The sequence below is a fragment of the Stegostoma tigrinum genome, chromosome 32 (genome assembly GCF_030684315.1).
Source record: "Stegostoma tigrinum isolate sSteTig4 chromosome 32, sSteTig4.hap1, whole genome shotgun sequence".
NCBI lineage: Eukaryota > Metazoa > Chordata > Chondrichthyes > Orectolobiformes > Stegostomatidae > Stegostoma > Stegostoma tigrinum.
The window spans coordinates 2,746,963-2,761,529 of NC_081385.1; the positions used below are offsets into that span (position 1 = coordinate 2,746,963).

The 14,567-nt window shown below is 51.1% G+C and overlaps 1 protein-coding gene across 6 annotated transcripts in view; it reads right to left on the reverse strand.

Annotated features, from left to right (window-relative positions):
• nectin1b (nectin cell adhesion molecule 1b) overlaps window positions 1-14,567 on the reverse strand; it is a 517,671-nt gene that overhangs the window by 139,895 nt on the left and 363,209 nt on the right. For 5 of the 6 annotated variants that reach the window (XM_059639109.1, XM_059639107.1, XM_059639108.1 and 2 more), the window contains exon 7: window positions 8,247-8,331. In XM_059639109.1, coding sequence (XP_059495092.1) covers window positions 8,247-8,331 — 85 coding nt within the window. Of the gene's footprint in view, window positions 1-6,291; window positions 6,396-8,246; window positions 8,332-14,567 lie in introns of those variants that run through there. The other variant, XM_059639110.1, reaches the window with a different exon arrangement.

Sequence of the window (14,567 nt, forward strand, 5' to 3'; positions counted from 1 at the left end):
TTTCACAATTAACAAAATACTTTTGAAATTTAATGCAGGGAATGGAGCAGTCTCAGGAAATGCCTCAAAACAGCAATGTGATGGTGACCAGATTGCCTGTTCCTTTGATGTTAATGGAAGGATAAATATTGGTCAGTGCACTCTGCATGCTTGGAAATCATTCTCCAGGAACTTTATATCTGCCTGAGTGAAAAATCAGAGTTTGAGTTTAACATCACACCTAAACCACAGCACTGTCTGGGTTAACTTTCACGTACTTTGGAGGAACTGAACCTGTGGCCTTCAGACTCAGAGGTAAAGTTACCACTAGATCCACAGTGAAACAACTGAGCAGCTCAGGGACTGAGCTGCACTGACCAGAAGGATGACACGCTCAGCAGCTGGCTGTGTATGATTCATAGTTACAATGGTGTACCCTAATGCTCTTAGAACCATCTGGGGAAAATCAATTGGCACTGGACTAGTAAGTGAGGGCATTCTCTTTAGGCATGTGTTCAAATCCCATGACAAAATCTAGCAGTGTCTAAATTCAATGAATAAATCTGGAACATAAAACGAGTGCCAAAAATAGTGCCCACAAGGTCTATTGTTTAAAAACACTGTCTGAACATTAATGTTCCAAAAAAGAATCATACTAGATTTGAAATGTTAACTCTGTTTCTCTCTCCACAGATGCGGCTGGACCTGCTGAGTTTCTCCAACAATGTCCATTTGTTTAAGTGGTGGCTCAGAGGTCAGTGCTGCTTCCTCACAATGATAGGGACCCAGGTTCAATTCCAGCCTCGGGCGGCTGTCTGTGTAGAGTTTGCACATTCTGCCTGTGTCCGTGTGGGTTTCCTCACACATTCTAAAAATGCGCAGGTTAGATGGATTGGTCATGCTAAGCTGCCCGTGGTGTCCAGGGATGTGCTGATGCAGTGGGTTAGCCATGGGAGATGCATGGTTACAGGGATGGGGTGGGTCTGGGTGGGAGCTCTTTGAAGGGTCAGTACAGACCTGATGGGACAAATGGCCTGCATCCACACTTTAGGGATTCTATGGTCACTAATGTTTTTTACAGAAGGAATCTGCTGTCCATCCCTGGTCTGGCCCACATGTGACTCCAGTCCTACAGAAACATGGTTGCCTCTGAAATGGCAGAACAGGTTACTCAGTTCAAGGGGCAGTGACGGAGGGACAGCATATCCTGAACCAGCCGGTGACACCCACTGCTCAGGAAAGAGTAGAGAAAGGAAGATCTACCACAGCAATCTGTGAGGTTCAGGGTTCACTCAATCTTTGGCAAAATCAGTACAGTAACTGCGATTTTCAATTCAGTGAGATAACCATTCTGAGAAAGGGTCACCAGACCCGAAATGTTAACTGTTTTCTCCTCCACAGATGCTGCCAGACCTGCTGAGCTTTTCCAGCAACTTTGTTTTTGTTCAGTGAGATAACAGGTTATTTTAGCCAGTACATGAGGCATGGTCAGTCCTTCTCAGGACGTTTTTGTGATGAACAGAGAAGCAAATGGCTGTTAACAGCACGTACTGGAGCAAATCAATATTCCTGACACTGAGCTAAATGTTTCACTTCATCCCTGCAGAACCTGTGTGTTAGTTTACAACCTCCAGGGAGGAATCTGCCTCCCTGTCAGCCCATCGGCACGAGTTGTATGTTTGACTCTCCGCTGTCCGCTCGGAGATTTCGTAGCTTCTACAGAGGCAGTGAGGCCTGAGAGATACAGAACAAAACCTCAAACACCCCCAGTACGAGCGTGATCTCTTAGGCCTTGACGCTGGGGGTGTAATAGATACTAAGGGGCTTGGCCAGACTCCAGGGATGGGAAGTGGGGGCAGTTACTGTGAATGGGGGCAGGTACTGGGGAGTGGGGCCAGTCACTGAGAATGGGGCAGATACTGGGGAGTGGGGGCAGTCACTGAGAATGGGGGCAGATACTGGGGAATGGGGGTAGTCCCTGGGGGTGGGGGCAGGTACTGGGGAGTGGGGGTAGTCCCTGGGGTGGGGGCAGGTAGTGGGGGACACTGCTGTGCAGATATGGGGCAGAGGAGAAAAGATAATTTCATGTCACGGCACCTTCCGAACCCAACATCAGCTCCAAGAACCTCTTGCATGTTTCCATCTCACTCCCAATCCTGACTTGGAAATATATCACCGTTCCTTCAGTGTTGCTGGGTCAAAATCCTGGAATTCCCTCCCTCAGGGCATTGTGGGTCAACTTACAGCACATGGCCTGCAATCCCTCAGTGCCTGGACCGTCTGCCCCCTCCCTCATTGTCTGCCCCCTCCCTCACTCTCTGCCCCCTTCCTCTGTCTGCCCCCTTCTTCTGTCTGCGTCCGCCCTAACCGTGTGCTCCCTCCTTCACTCTCTGCCCCCTCCCTCAGTGGCTACCCCCTCCCTCAGTGGCTGCCCCCTCCCTCAGTGGCTGGCCCCTCCCTCAGTGGCTGCGCCCACCCTAACCGTCTGCCCCCTCCCTCAGTGTCTGCCCCCTCCCTCAATCTCTTCCCCCTCCCTCAGTGTCTGTCCCTCTCTCAGTGTCTGCGGCCTCCCTCATAGTCTGCCCCCTCCCTCAATGTCTGTGCCCTCCCTCAGTGTCTGTGCCCACCCTCACTGCCTGCCCTCTCCCTCACCGCCTGCCCCTCCCTGACCGTCTGCCCCCTCCCTCACTGTCTGCCCCCTTCCTCTGTCTGCCTCCTTCCTCTGTCAGCGCCCGCCCTAACCGTCTGCTCCCTCCCTCACTCTCTGTCCTCTCCCTCAGTGGCTGCCCCCTCCCTCAGTGGCTGGCCCCTCCCTAACTGTCTGCCCCCTCCCTCAGTGTCTGCCCCCTCCCTCAATCTCTTCCCCCTCCCTCAGTGTCTGTCCCTCTCTCAGTGTCTGCAGCCTCCCTCACAGTCTGCCTCCTCCCTCAGTGTCTGCCCCCTCCCTCAATCTCATCCCCCTCCCTCCGTGTCTGTCCCTCTCTCAGTGTCTGCGGCCTCCCTCACAGTCTGCCCCCTCCCTCAGTGTCTGCCCCCTCCCTCAGTGTCTGCCCCCACCCTCAGTACCTGCGCCTGCCCTAACCGCCTGCCCCCCCCTCAGTGTCTGTGCCCTTCCTCACCGCCTGCCCCCTCCCTCACCGCCTGCCCCTCCCTCACCGCCTGCCCCCTCCCTCACCAGTTGGACTCTTTGTGTCTGGGCCTTCACTGATGTGTAGGTGCTGGTGTTGGACGTCAGGAATCACACAGCACCAGGATATAGTCCAACAGGTTATTTGAAATCACAAGCTTTTGTCGGTGAAGTGACCTGACAAAGGGGCAGTGCTGAGAAAGCTTGCGATTTCAAATAAACCTGTTGGACTACGACCTGGTGCTGCGTGGTCTCTGACCTGGACCTTCACTGAAAGTCCTGGCTGAGATGGGTCAACACTGAGCCAGGATGGGGAGGGGGTAGGGGACCTTAAGGAAGTGGAGTTTTCAACTGCAGCCCACATTGACAGATAACTGGTTCAGAACATGGAGGTGTAAAAACTGTTCATTAGCTGGAACTGTCTCTGCAAGAAAATGTCTCTTTGTGATAATATTGCTCCATTAATCCTGTAAACATTCCAATCAGTGAAAGCTGGTTATTGGCTGGACACAGTCTACTGGCTTGCTGCTTTATTCAGCTGCTGTTCTGTAATCTCTTTGCTTTAGGGTAATATTCCTTGCTATGATTTATTTTGTTATATTATGTTTTCTCATTTCCAATCTGCGTGGTCTTTTTTTCAGTGTTTCCAATCGGCCCAAGATCATCTTCCTCCCTGTAGACCTGCAGCAGGGAGGCAGGGAGTGTGAGCAGGCAGACTGAGCTCAGCTCTTCCCCCTTGTTACAGACAGGCCTGCAGACCCCGTCCACCCTCATCTGCTCCTGGCCATTGGCTCACTGTCCGCAGAAGCTGGGGTGCTGCCTGGTCAGGGCATGGTGTGAACACTGGGTCAGACCAAACAACGGTCACTCTCACCCTCTGAGGGTCCCACGCTGACTGAGGGCATGAGCCCAACATCCAGACAGCAATCTGAAACATGGACACATAGAAACCAGGAGCAGGATTAGGCCATTTGGCCTTTCAAGTCTCCCTTCCCACTCAATTTGATCATGGCTGATCATTCAACTTAGCTCCCTGTTCCCACTTTCTCCCCATTAATTCTTTGATCCCATTAGTCCTATGAACCATCTCTAATTACTTCTTGAAAATATTCAATTATTTGTCCTAAATCATTTTCCGTAGCAGAGAATTCCACAGGCTCCCTGCTGTCCGAGTGAAGACATTTCTCCTCATCTCAGTCCGAAATCAACTAGCCGGTATCCTCAGACTGTGACCCCAATAAGACCTGGGTGTCCAGTCGCTGACAGTAAACATATAGCAGAGGGTGAAGAAAGCAAATGATACGTTGGTCATCAGAGTGAGAGCATTCAACTACAGGAGGAGGGACGTCTGGCTGCAATTGTACAGGGAGCGATCAACACTGGAGGACTGTGTGCAGTTTTGGTTTCTTTATCTGACGAAGGGGTCTGAGCACTGATGACTAGTGACTTGCTACCGCTTAGAAATGATCTGTTTTTTTCAGAGGTAGTAGGAACTGCCAATGCTGGAGAGTCTGAAATTAAACAGTATGAAGTTGGATGGACACAGCAGGCCAAGCAGCATCAGAGGAGCAGGAAAGCTGATGTTTCGGGTCTGAAGAAGGGTCCTGGCCTGAAATGTCAGCTTTCCTGCTCCTCTGATGCTGCTTGGCCTGCTGTGTCCATCCAGCTTCACACCGTTTTATCTGTTTGTTTCTCTCTGATTCCTGCCTGCCAAACAGCTTTCTCTTCATGTCAGTACACTCTCTGCAAATCATGCACTTTAATTTTACACGCTGATTTCTGAAGTGGGAATTTATCAAATACCTTCAACTGGTTCCCCCTTATCAACTCTACTAGTTACATCCTCAAAATATCCAATCAGTTTGTCAAACATGAGTTGCCATTTGTAAATCCGTGTTGATTCTGTCCAATCCTGCAAATGCCACTATTGGAGGAGCAATTCAGACAGTCCCTCTCTCGGGTGATGGATCCGGTGGGCTTGAGAGGCTGAAACTTAATGCCCATTATCCTTCAACTACTGTCATTTAAGAAGAAATACCTTATCGTTATGACACTGCGTTTGTGTGGGAGCCTGTTGTTGTGCTTTCTATAATACAGAGATGACAACACGTCAAAAGATCTTTGGCATTTTTGGGGTATCCTGAGGTCATGAAAGGTGCTATACAAATACTCATTCTTTTGTGTGCGTTTGTGTGTGTGTGTGTGTGTGTGTGTGTGTGTGTGTGTGTGTGTGTGACCCCGTACCCCGGTGAGAGTCAGTGTGTGTGTATGTGGGACCCCATATTCCAGTCAGAGTCAGTGTGTGTGTGTTTGTTTGGGAACCCGTATCCCAGTGAGAGTCTGTGTGTGTGTGTGTGTGTGTGTGTGTGTGTGTGTGTGTGTGTGTGTGTGTGTGTGTGTGTGTGAGACCCCGTACCCCAGTGAGAGTCAGCGCGTGGAGTCAGTTTCTTCACTTTCACAGAAAGAACCTGTATTTTTGTAGCATTATCTTTGATTTTTCAATAGCACTCAATCCTTACATAGCATACGATCCATACACATCAATTCCTCTAATGTAATCATTGCAACAATGCAAGAAGGTGGCAGATCCCACAGAGCTATGTGATAAATGACCAATAATCTGGTTTGGCTGAGGACTCATGTTGGCGAACTAAGTGTCGGCCAGGACTTTGGAGAGTCTAGAGATAATGGGAACTGCAGATGCTGGAGATTCCAAGATAATAAAATGTGAGGCTGGATGAACACAGCAGGCCAAGCAGCATCTCAGGAGCACAAAAGCTGACGTTTCGGGCCTAGACCCTTCATCAGGGTCTAGGCCCGAAACGTCAGCTTTTGTGCTCCTGAGATGCTGCTTGGCCTGCTGTGTTCATCCAGCCTCACATTTTATTACTTTGGAGAGTCTATCCTGTTTGAACTTTGCCATAAGATCTTTAAGATCCAGTTGAGAGGGCAAATATGCTCCCAGTTTAAAATCTCAACCAAAAGATGGCCACACCATTGAGGAGCACTCCCTAGGTATAAAGAGTTAGACCATAAGACCATAAGACATCGGAGTGGAAGTAAGGCCATTCGGCCCACCGGGTCCACTCCATTGTTTAAATCATGGCTGATGGGCATTTCAACTCCAATTCCCTGCACTCTCCCCATAGTCCTTGATTCCTTGTGAGATCAAGAATTTATCGATCTCTGCCTTGAAGATATTTAACGTCCCGGCCTCCACTTCATTCCGTGGCAATGCTTCGGAGTTGCTTTGGAGCTGCAATGAAGTCTATGCTTGTAATGTTTCACCCTGTGAATGAACACAGGGCTGAGTAAAAGCTGTCCCTGTATCAAACTTTGCCAAGATTTATATTTCTAGAACATAACTGAGTGTCACTCATTTAGTCTGAGATTCATTTAAAAATATTCCCCTGAAGAATACAATGGAGGAAAGGGCATTCACTGGACAGAGAAATGGTCTGCGTTTCCAATACTAAACTAGAAGAATGAAACTGAAAGAGCTGCTTGTGGCCCAAAGTCCTTATTGCAGAGTTTTATATTGGAGATTCTGTGTTTGGATGAGGTTGGGGTGTGGGTCCTTGCTGGTAAATGGGGACCTGACATAAATTAACTGAAAGGCAGAATTGATTTCAGCAGCTGAGGGACAATTCCTGTTCTTATCTCTCCGGTTGTAAGTAATTCCTTTCTTCATGCACCACCTTCCTGACCCCTACCCAGTGCCTGCCCCTACCCAGTGCCTGCCCCCTACCCAGCACCTGTCCCCTACGCAGCGCCTGTCTCCTACCTAGTGCCTGCCTCCTGCCCAGCGCCTGTCCCCTACCCAGCGCCTGTCCCCTACCCAGTGCCTGTCCCTACCCAGTGCCTGTCCCCTACCCAGCGCCTGTCCCCTACCCAGCGCCTGTCCCCTACCCAGTGCCTGAACCCTACCCAGCGCCTGTCCCTACCCAGTGCCTGTCCCTACCCAGTGCCTGTCCCCTACCCAGTGCCTGTCCCTACCCAGCACCCGCCCCCTACCCAGTACCACCCCTACCCAGTGCCCGTCCTGTGCAGGGTCAGTCCACTCTTCCCTTGCAGCTGGTGGCTGATATGGCCCTGGGCCTACTCTCTGGCTCTCTCTCCTCCCTGTGGATTGGGCCTTGGGCACTGGTAGCTGCCACCTCCAGCTTATGCCGTGCTGGCTCTTCACCGCGAAGCAGCAGAATGGGTGCCACTTGGCCCATTGTTGCCGTGTTGGCCCACTGAGACAGCTGTCAAATGATACCCACCCTCCTGCTCACTCCCTGTGGCCCACTACTATTTCTCCAATTCACTTTGGAAGTTCCCATTGGATCTGCTCCCAATGCCGTTTCAAGCTGGATCAATTCTGGATAATAACAACCCTCTACAGAGAGACATTTCTTTAGATTTCACCTTTAGTTTTGAGAAATTACTTGTAATCTGTGTCCCTTTGCTCGCTGATCAGCCAGTTTCTCCTCATTAACTCCATTCAACCTACCTTTCACTGACTCTGTTCAGAAGAGGACAATTTCAGGTTTCCCATGTGACTGAAATCCTGATCTCAATTACAGTTCTGGACAATCTGCTCTTCTCCCTCTCCAAGATGTTCCAGAGTGTGGAGCTCCCGGAATCAGCCACTGGAATAATCACACAGGCTCCTTTCCCTACAGCAGGGTACATGAGCAAGGTCAGGGAGGTGTCAGTGTGGATGAGTCACTCAGGAACCTGGGTTAGTGCTCTGGGAACATGGGTTTAATGGTGGCCACCATGTTACTGCTGTCAATTGTTAGAAAAGCCCATCTGCTTCAGGGAAGGAATCTGCTGTCCTCACCTGGCCTGGCCTACATGTGTATCTAGGCTCACAGCAAAGTGACTGTTAACTGCCCTCTGAAGTGGCACTAGCAAGTCACTAAGTTCAAGGGACAATTAAGCTTGGATAACAAATACTAACACAACCACATCCCTGGATGGAGAAAGGAAATTAATTAACCCCGCGAAAGCCATTAATCTCCTGGCTGTTCAACATGTGAGGAGACTGTTTGCCTGGGCTCTCTGAGCCCACTCTATAGACCATGGGCTGTACAGTATCACTCTCTCAGGAGTTGGTTACCAGCCTTCACCGCGCACCCCCCCGACATGTTACCTGAATATCGTCCGCCGTCAGGTGGCTCTTCATCTCTGTCTTCTTTTCAGGGGCTGGTGGTTTATGGGATGGAGGAAGGTCAATCCTGTTTGTGACAGACACAAAAGTTTCAGTTTCAGGGGACAGCTGCTGCAGACAATCCCGTGGATTCTGGGTGGAAAAGGGCAGGCAGGGGGTGGGGAACACTTGTCCGTGTGTTTGATGTTTCTCATTTTCGAACCATCTCTCAATGTTCATCACGGGCCGAGCCCCATCCCTGTCCTGCTGGCTGATGGCTCCTACACTTACTGTATCACCAATCCCTGCCACTGTGCAATGCTTCACTGGTGCTCCTTATTCATTTAACAAACCATCACTGATCTTACTCTCCTGCTGTTTACACTGAATCAATTGTTGTAATTACTGGCCCACACAGCGTGACAGTTAGAATCCCCAGTCTCATAGCTCATAGCTCAGTGAGATATTGGGCAATGACCCCTTCATAATACTATTATTCTGTGCAGCACTTCAATGGACCATGAGATGTTCCCAGAGAGACAGACTACAGTAAAATTAGTTTCAGAGATAGTAGGAACTGCAAATGCTGGAGAATCTGAGATAACAAGGTGTGGAGCTGGATGAACACAGCAGGCCAGGCAGCATCAGAGGAGCGGGAAAGCTGACGTTTCAGGACCTAGACCCTTCTTTAGGAAAAGGAGGAGCTTTCTTGCTCCTCTGATGCTGCTTGGCCGGCTGTGTTCATCCAGCTCCACACCTTCTTATCTTGATAGTAAAATTAGCTTTCCTATCACTCATGGCTGACTAACTCTGGGTGAATCAATTCACCTGGGCCAAAGGGAACTGACTTGGGAAGTACTAGGGGATTCCAAGAATGCGCTGGCAGAATCCCTGGTGGGAAGACTCTGGGACTTCTTTAGAGAATGACCACACAGAGTGGTTTGGGAGGGGATGCAGGAAAGTTCAACCCATCAGCCGCTAAGGACAACCAGAGCATTGATGACAGTCTAACCCAGACCGTCAGCTTGGATTTCACAAATCAAGACAAACCTGAACAGTCCCATTGAATTTATTTTCAACAAAGTGGCAATGAACATAGGCCGCAGGCGAGGGGAGGGGCTGTGGGGGCACTGGATTTCAATAAGACTTGCAATCAGATGGAAAACTGGCAAAAGATCCAAAGACAAGATGAAAGAAAATGAATCAGAGATAATGGGAACTGCAGATGCTGGAGAATCCAAGATAACAAAGTGTGGAGCTGGATGAACTCAGCAGGCCCAGCAGCATCTCAGGAGCACAAAAGCCGACGTTTCGGGCCTAGACCCTTCATCAGAGAGGGGGATAGGGAGAAGGTTTGGGAATAAATAGGGAGAGAGGGGGAGGCAGACTGAAGATGGAGAGAAAAGAAGATAGGTGGAGAGAGTATCAGTGGGGAGGTAGGGAGGGGATAGGTCAGTCCAGGGAAGACGGACAGGTCAAGGAGGTGGGATGAGGTTAGTAGGTAGGAAATGGAGGTGCGGCTTGGGGTGGGAGGAAGGGATGGGTGAGAGGAAGAACAGGTTAGGGAGGCAGAGACAGGTTGGACTGGTTTTGGCATGCAGTGGGAGGAGGGGAAGAGCTGGGCTGGTTGTGTGGTGCAGTGGGGGGAGGGGACCAACTGGGCTGGTTTTGGGATGCGGTGGGGAAAGGGGAGATTTTGAAGCTGGTGAAGTCCACATTGATACCATTGGGCTGCAGGGTTCCCAAGCGGAATATGAGTTGCTGTTCCTGCAACCTTTGGGTGGCTCCTTGTGGCACTGCAGGAGGCCCATGATGGACATGTCGTCTGAAGAATGGGAGGGGGAGTTAAAATGGTTCGCGACCGGGAGGTGCAGTTGTTTATTGCGAACCGAGCGGAGGTGTTCTGCAAAGCGGTCCCCAAGCCTCCGCTTGGTTTCCCCAATGTAGAGGAAGCCACACCGGGTACAATGGATACAGTATACCACATTGGCAGATGTGCAGGTGAACCTCTGCTTAATGTGGAAAGTCATCTTGGGGCCTGGGATGGGGGCAAGGGAGGAGGTGTGGGGGCAAGTGTAGCACTTCCTGCGGTTTCAGGGGAAGGTGCCGGCAGCCCTGCAACCCAATGGTATCAATGTGGACTTCACCAGCTTCAAAACCTCCCCTTCCCCCACTGCATCCCAAAACCAGCCCAGCTCTTCCCCTCCACCCACTGCATCCCAAAACCAGCCCAGCCTGTCTCCGCCTCCCTAACCTGTTCTTCCTCTCACCCATCCCTTCCTCCCACCTAAAGCCGCACCTCCATTTCCTACCTACTAACCTCATCCCACATCCGTGATCTGTCTGTCCTCCCTGAACTGACCTATCCCCTCCCTACTTCCCCACCTATACTCTCCTCTCCACCTATCTTCTTTTCTCTCCATCTTCGGTCCGCCTCCCCATCTCTCCCTATTTATTCCAGAACCCTCACCCCGTCCTCACCTCTGATGAAGGATCTAGGCACGAAATGTCAGCTTTTGTGCTGCTGAGATGCTGCTTGGCCTGCTGTGTTCATCCAGCCCCACATTTTGTTATTATGAAAGAAAATGAAGAAAGGTTTATATTTATGCTTTAGATGATTATCAGAAATCTTAGAGCTCTTTACTGTCTCTGAGATATTCCTGGAGTGTGCAGTTGCCTACTGGTGTACAGCAAGATCCCACATGGAACAATGTGATACAGACTATTTCAACATTTTTTGTGACATTAATATTTGCAAAGAGGTAGTGAGGGATGGAGGGAGGGGGATGGAAGTAGTGAGGGGTGGAGTGGGTAAGGAGATGAAGTAATGAGGAGTGGAGGGGATGGAGTTGAAAGGGATTGGAGAATATGAGGGTTGGGTGTAGGAGGGGGAATGGATTAGAAAGGGTGAAGAGTTGAAGGATGAAGATTAGAGGGAGTGAATTATCTAGAAATAAAATACAGAACAGTACAGCAAGGAACAGGCCTTTCAGCCCACCAGGTCTGTGCCGAAATCATCGAAATGATCCCTCTCCGCCTGGACACGGTCTGTATCTCTCCATTCCCTGCCTGGACACGGTCTGTATCTCTCCATTCCCTGCCTGCACACGGTCTGTATCTTTCTATTCTCTGCCTGCAGACGATCTGTATCTCTCCATTCTCTGCTTGCAGATGGTCTGCATCTCTCCTTTCCCTGCCTGCACACGGTCTGCAACTCTCCATTCCCTGCCTGCACACGGTCTGTATCTCTCCATTTTCAGCCTGCAGACGGTCTGTATCTTTCTATTCTCTGCCTGCAGACGATCTGTATCTCTCCATTCTCTGCCTGCAGATGGTCTGCATCTCTCCATTCCCTGCCTGCACACGGTCTGTATCTCTCCATTCCCTGCCTGCACACAGTCTGTATCTCTCCATTCCCTGCCTGCACACGGTCTGTATCTCTCCATTCCCTGCCAGCACATGGTCTGTATCTCTCCATTCACTGCCTGCAGACAATCTGTATCTCTCCATTCCCTGCCTGCACACAGTCTGCAACTCTCCATTCCCTGCCTGCAGACGATCTGTATCTCTCCATTCCCTGCCTGCACACAGTCTGTATCTCTCCATTCCCTGCCTGCACACGGTCTGTATCTCTCCATTCCCTGCCTGCACACAGTCTGTATCTCTCCATTCCCTGCCTGCACACAGTCTGCATCTCTCCATTCCCTGCCTGCAGACGATCTGTATCTCTCCATTCCCTGCCTGCACACAGTCTGTTTCTCGCCATTCCCTGCCTGCACACGATCTGTATCTCTCCATTCCCTGCCTGCACACAGTCTGTATCTCTCCATTCCCTGCCTGCACACAGTCTGTATCTCTCCATTCCCTGCCTGCAGACGGTCTGTATCTCTCCATTCCCTGCCTGCACACAGTCTGTATCTCTCCATTCCCTGCCTGCACACGGTCTGCATCTCTCCATTACCTGCCTGCAGACGGTCTGTATCCCTCCATTCTCTGCCTGCACTCGGTCTGTATCTCTCCATTCCCTGCCTGCAGACGAGCTGTATCTGTCCATTCCCTGCCTGCACACAGTCTGTATCTCTCCATTGCCTGCCTGCAGACAGTCTGTATCTCTCCATTCCCTGCCTGCACACGGTCTGTATCTCTCCATTCTCTTCCTGCACACGGTCTGCATCTCTCCATTCCCTGCCTGCAGACGATCTGTATCTCTCCATTCCCTGCCTGCACACAGTCTGTATCTCTCCATTCCCTGCCTGCAGACGATCTGTATCTGTCCATTCCCTGCCTGCACACAGTCTGTATCTCTCCATTCCCTGCCTGCACACAGTCTGTATCTCTCCATTCCCTGCCTGCACACAGTCTGCATCTCTCCATTCCCTGCCTGCACACAGTCTGTATCTCTCCATTCCCTGCCTGCAGACAGTCTGTAACTCTCCATTCCCTGCCTGCTCACGGTCTGTATCACTCCATTCCCTGCCTGCACACAGTCTGTATCTCTCCATTCCCTGCCTGTGCACGGTCTGTATCTCTCCATTCTCTGCCTGCACTCGGTCTGTATCTCTCCATTCCCTGCCTGCACACAGTCTGTATCTCTCCATTCCCTGCCTGCAGACGATCTGTATCTCTCCATTCCCTGCCTGCACACAGCCTATATCTCTCCATTCCATGCCTGCACACAGTCTGCATCTCTCCATTCCCTGCCTGCACACAGTCTGTATCTCTCCATTCCCTGCCTGCACACAGTCTGTATCTCTCCATTCCCTGCCTGCACACAGTCTGCATCTCTCCATTCCTTGCCTGCACAAGGTCTGTATCTCTCCATTCCCTGCCTGCACACGGTTTGCATCTCTCCATTGCCTGCCTGCAGACGATCTGTATCTCTCCATTCCCTGCCTGCACACAGTCTGCATCTCTCCATTGCCTGCCTGCAGACGATCTCATTCTCTCCATTCCCTGCCTGCACACAGTCTGTATCTCTCCATTCCCTGCCTGCACACGGTCTGTATTGCTCCATTCTCTGCCTGCACACAGTCTGTATCTCTCCATTCCCTGCCTGCACACGGTCTGTATCTCTCCATTCTCTGCCTGCACATGGTCTGTATCTCTCCATTCCCTGCCTGCAGACGATCTGCACCTCTCCATTCCCTGCCTGCAGACAATCTGTATCTCTCCATTCCCTGCCTGCACACAGTCTGCATCTCTCCATTCCCTGCCTGCAGACGATCTGTATCTCTCCATTCCCTGCCTGCACACAGTCCGTATCTCGCCATTCCCTGCCTGCACACGGTCTGCATCTCTCCATTCCCTGCCTGCAGACGATCTGTATCTCTCCATTCCCTGCCTGCACACAGTGTGCATCTCTCCATTCCCTGCCTGCACATGGTCGGCATCTCTCCATTCCCTGCCTGCAGACGATCTGTATCTCTCCATTCCCTGCCTGCACACAGTCTGCATCTCTCCATTCCCTGCCTGCACACAGTCTGCATCTCTCCATTCCCTGCCTGCACATGGTCGGCATCTCTCCATTCCCTGCCTGCAGACGATCTGTATCTCTCCATTCCCTGCCTGCACACAGTCTGTATCTCTCCATTCCCTGCCTGCACACAGTCTGCATCTCTCCATTCCCTGCCTGCAGACGATCTGTATCTCTCCATTCCCTGCCTGCACACAGTCTGCATCTCTCCATTCCTTGCCTGCACAAGGTCTGTATCTCTCCATTCCCTGCCTGCACACGGTCTGTATCTCTCCATTCCCTGCCTGCAGACAGTCTGTATCTCTCCATTCCCTGCCTGCAGACGATCTGTATCTCTCCATTCCCTGCCTTCACACGGTCTGTATCTCTCCATTCCCTGCCTGCACACGGTCTTCATCTCTCCATTCCCTGCCTGCACAGAGTCTGCATCTCTCCATTCCCTGCCTGCAGACGATCTGTATCTCTCCATTCCCTGCCTGCACACAGTCTGTATCTCGCCATTCCCTGCCTGCACACGGTCTGTATTTCTAAATTCCCTGCCTGCACACAGTCTGTATCTCTCCATTCACTGCCTGCACACAGTCTGCATCTCTCCATTCCTTGCCTGCACACAGTCTGCATCTCTCCATTCCCTGCCTGCACACGGTCTGTATCTCTCCATTCCCTGCCTGCACACAGTCTGTATCTCTCCATTTCCTGCCTGCACACGGTCTGTACCTCTCCATTCCCTGCCTGCACACAGTCTGTATCTCTCCATTCCCTGGCTGCACACGGTCTGTATCTCTCCATTCCCTGCCTGCAGACGATCTGTATCTCTCCATTCCCTGCCTGCACACAGTCTGTATCTCTCC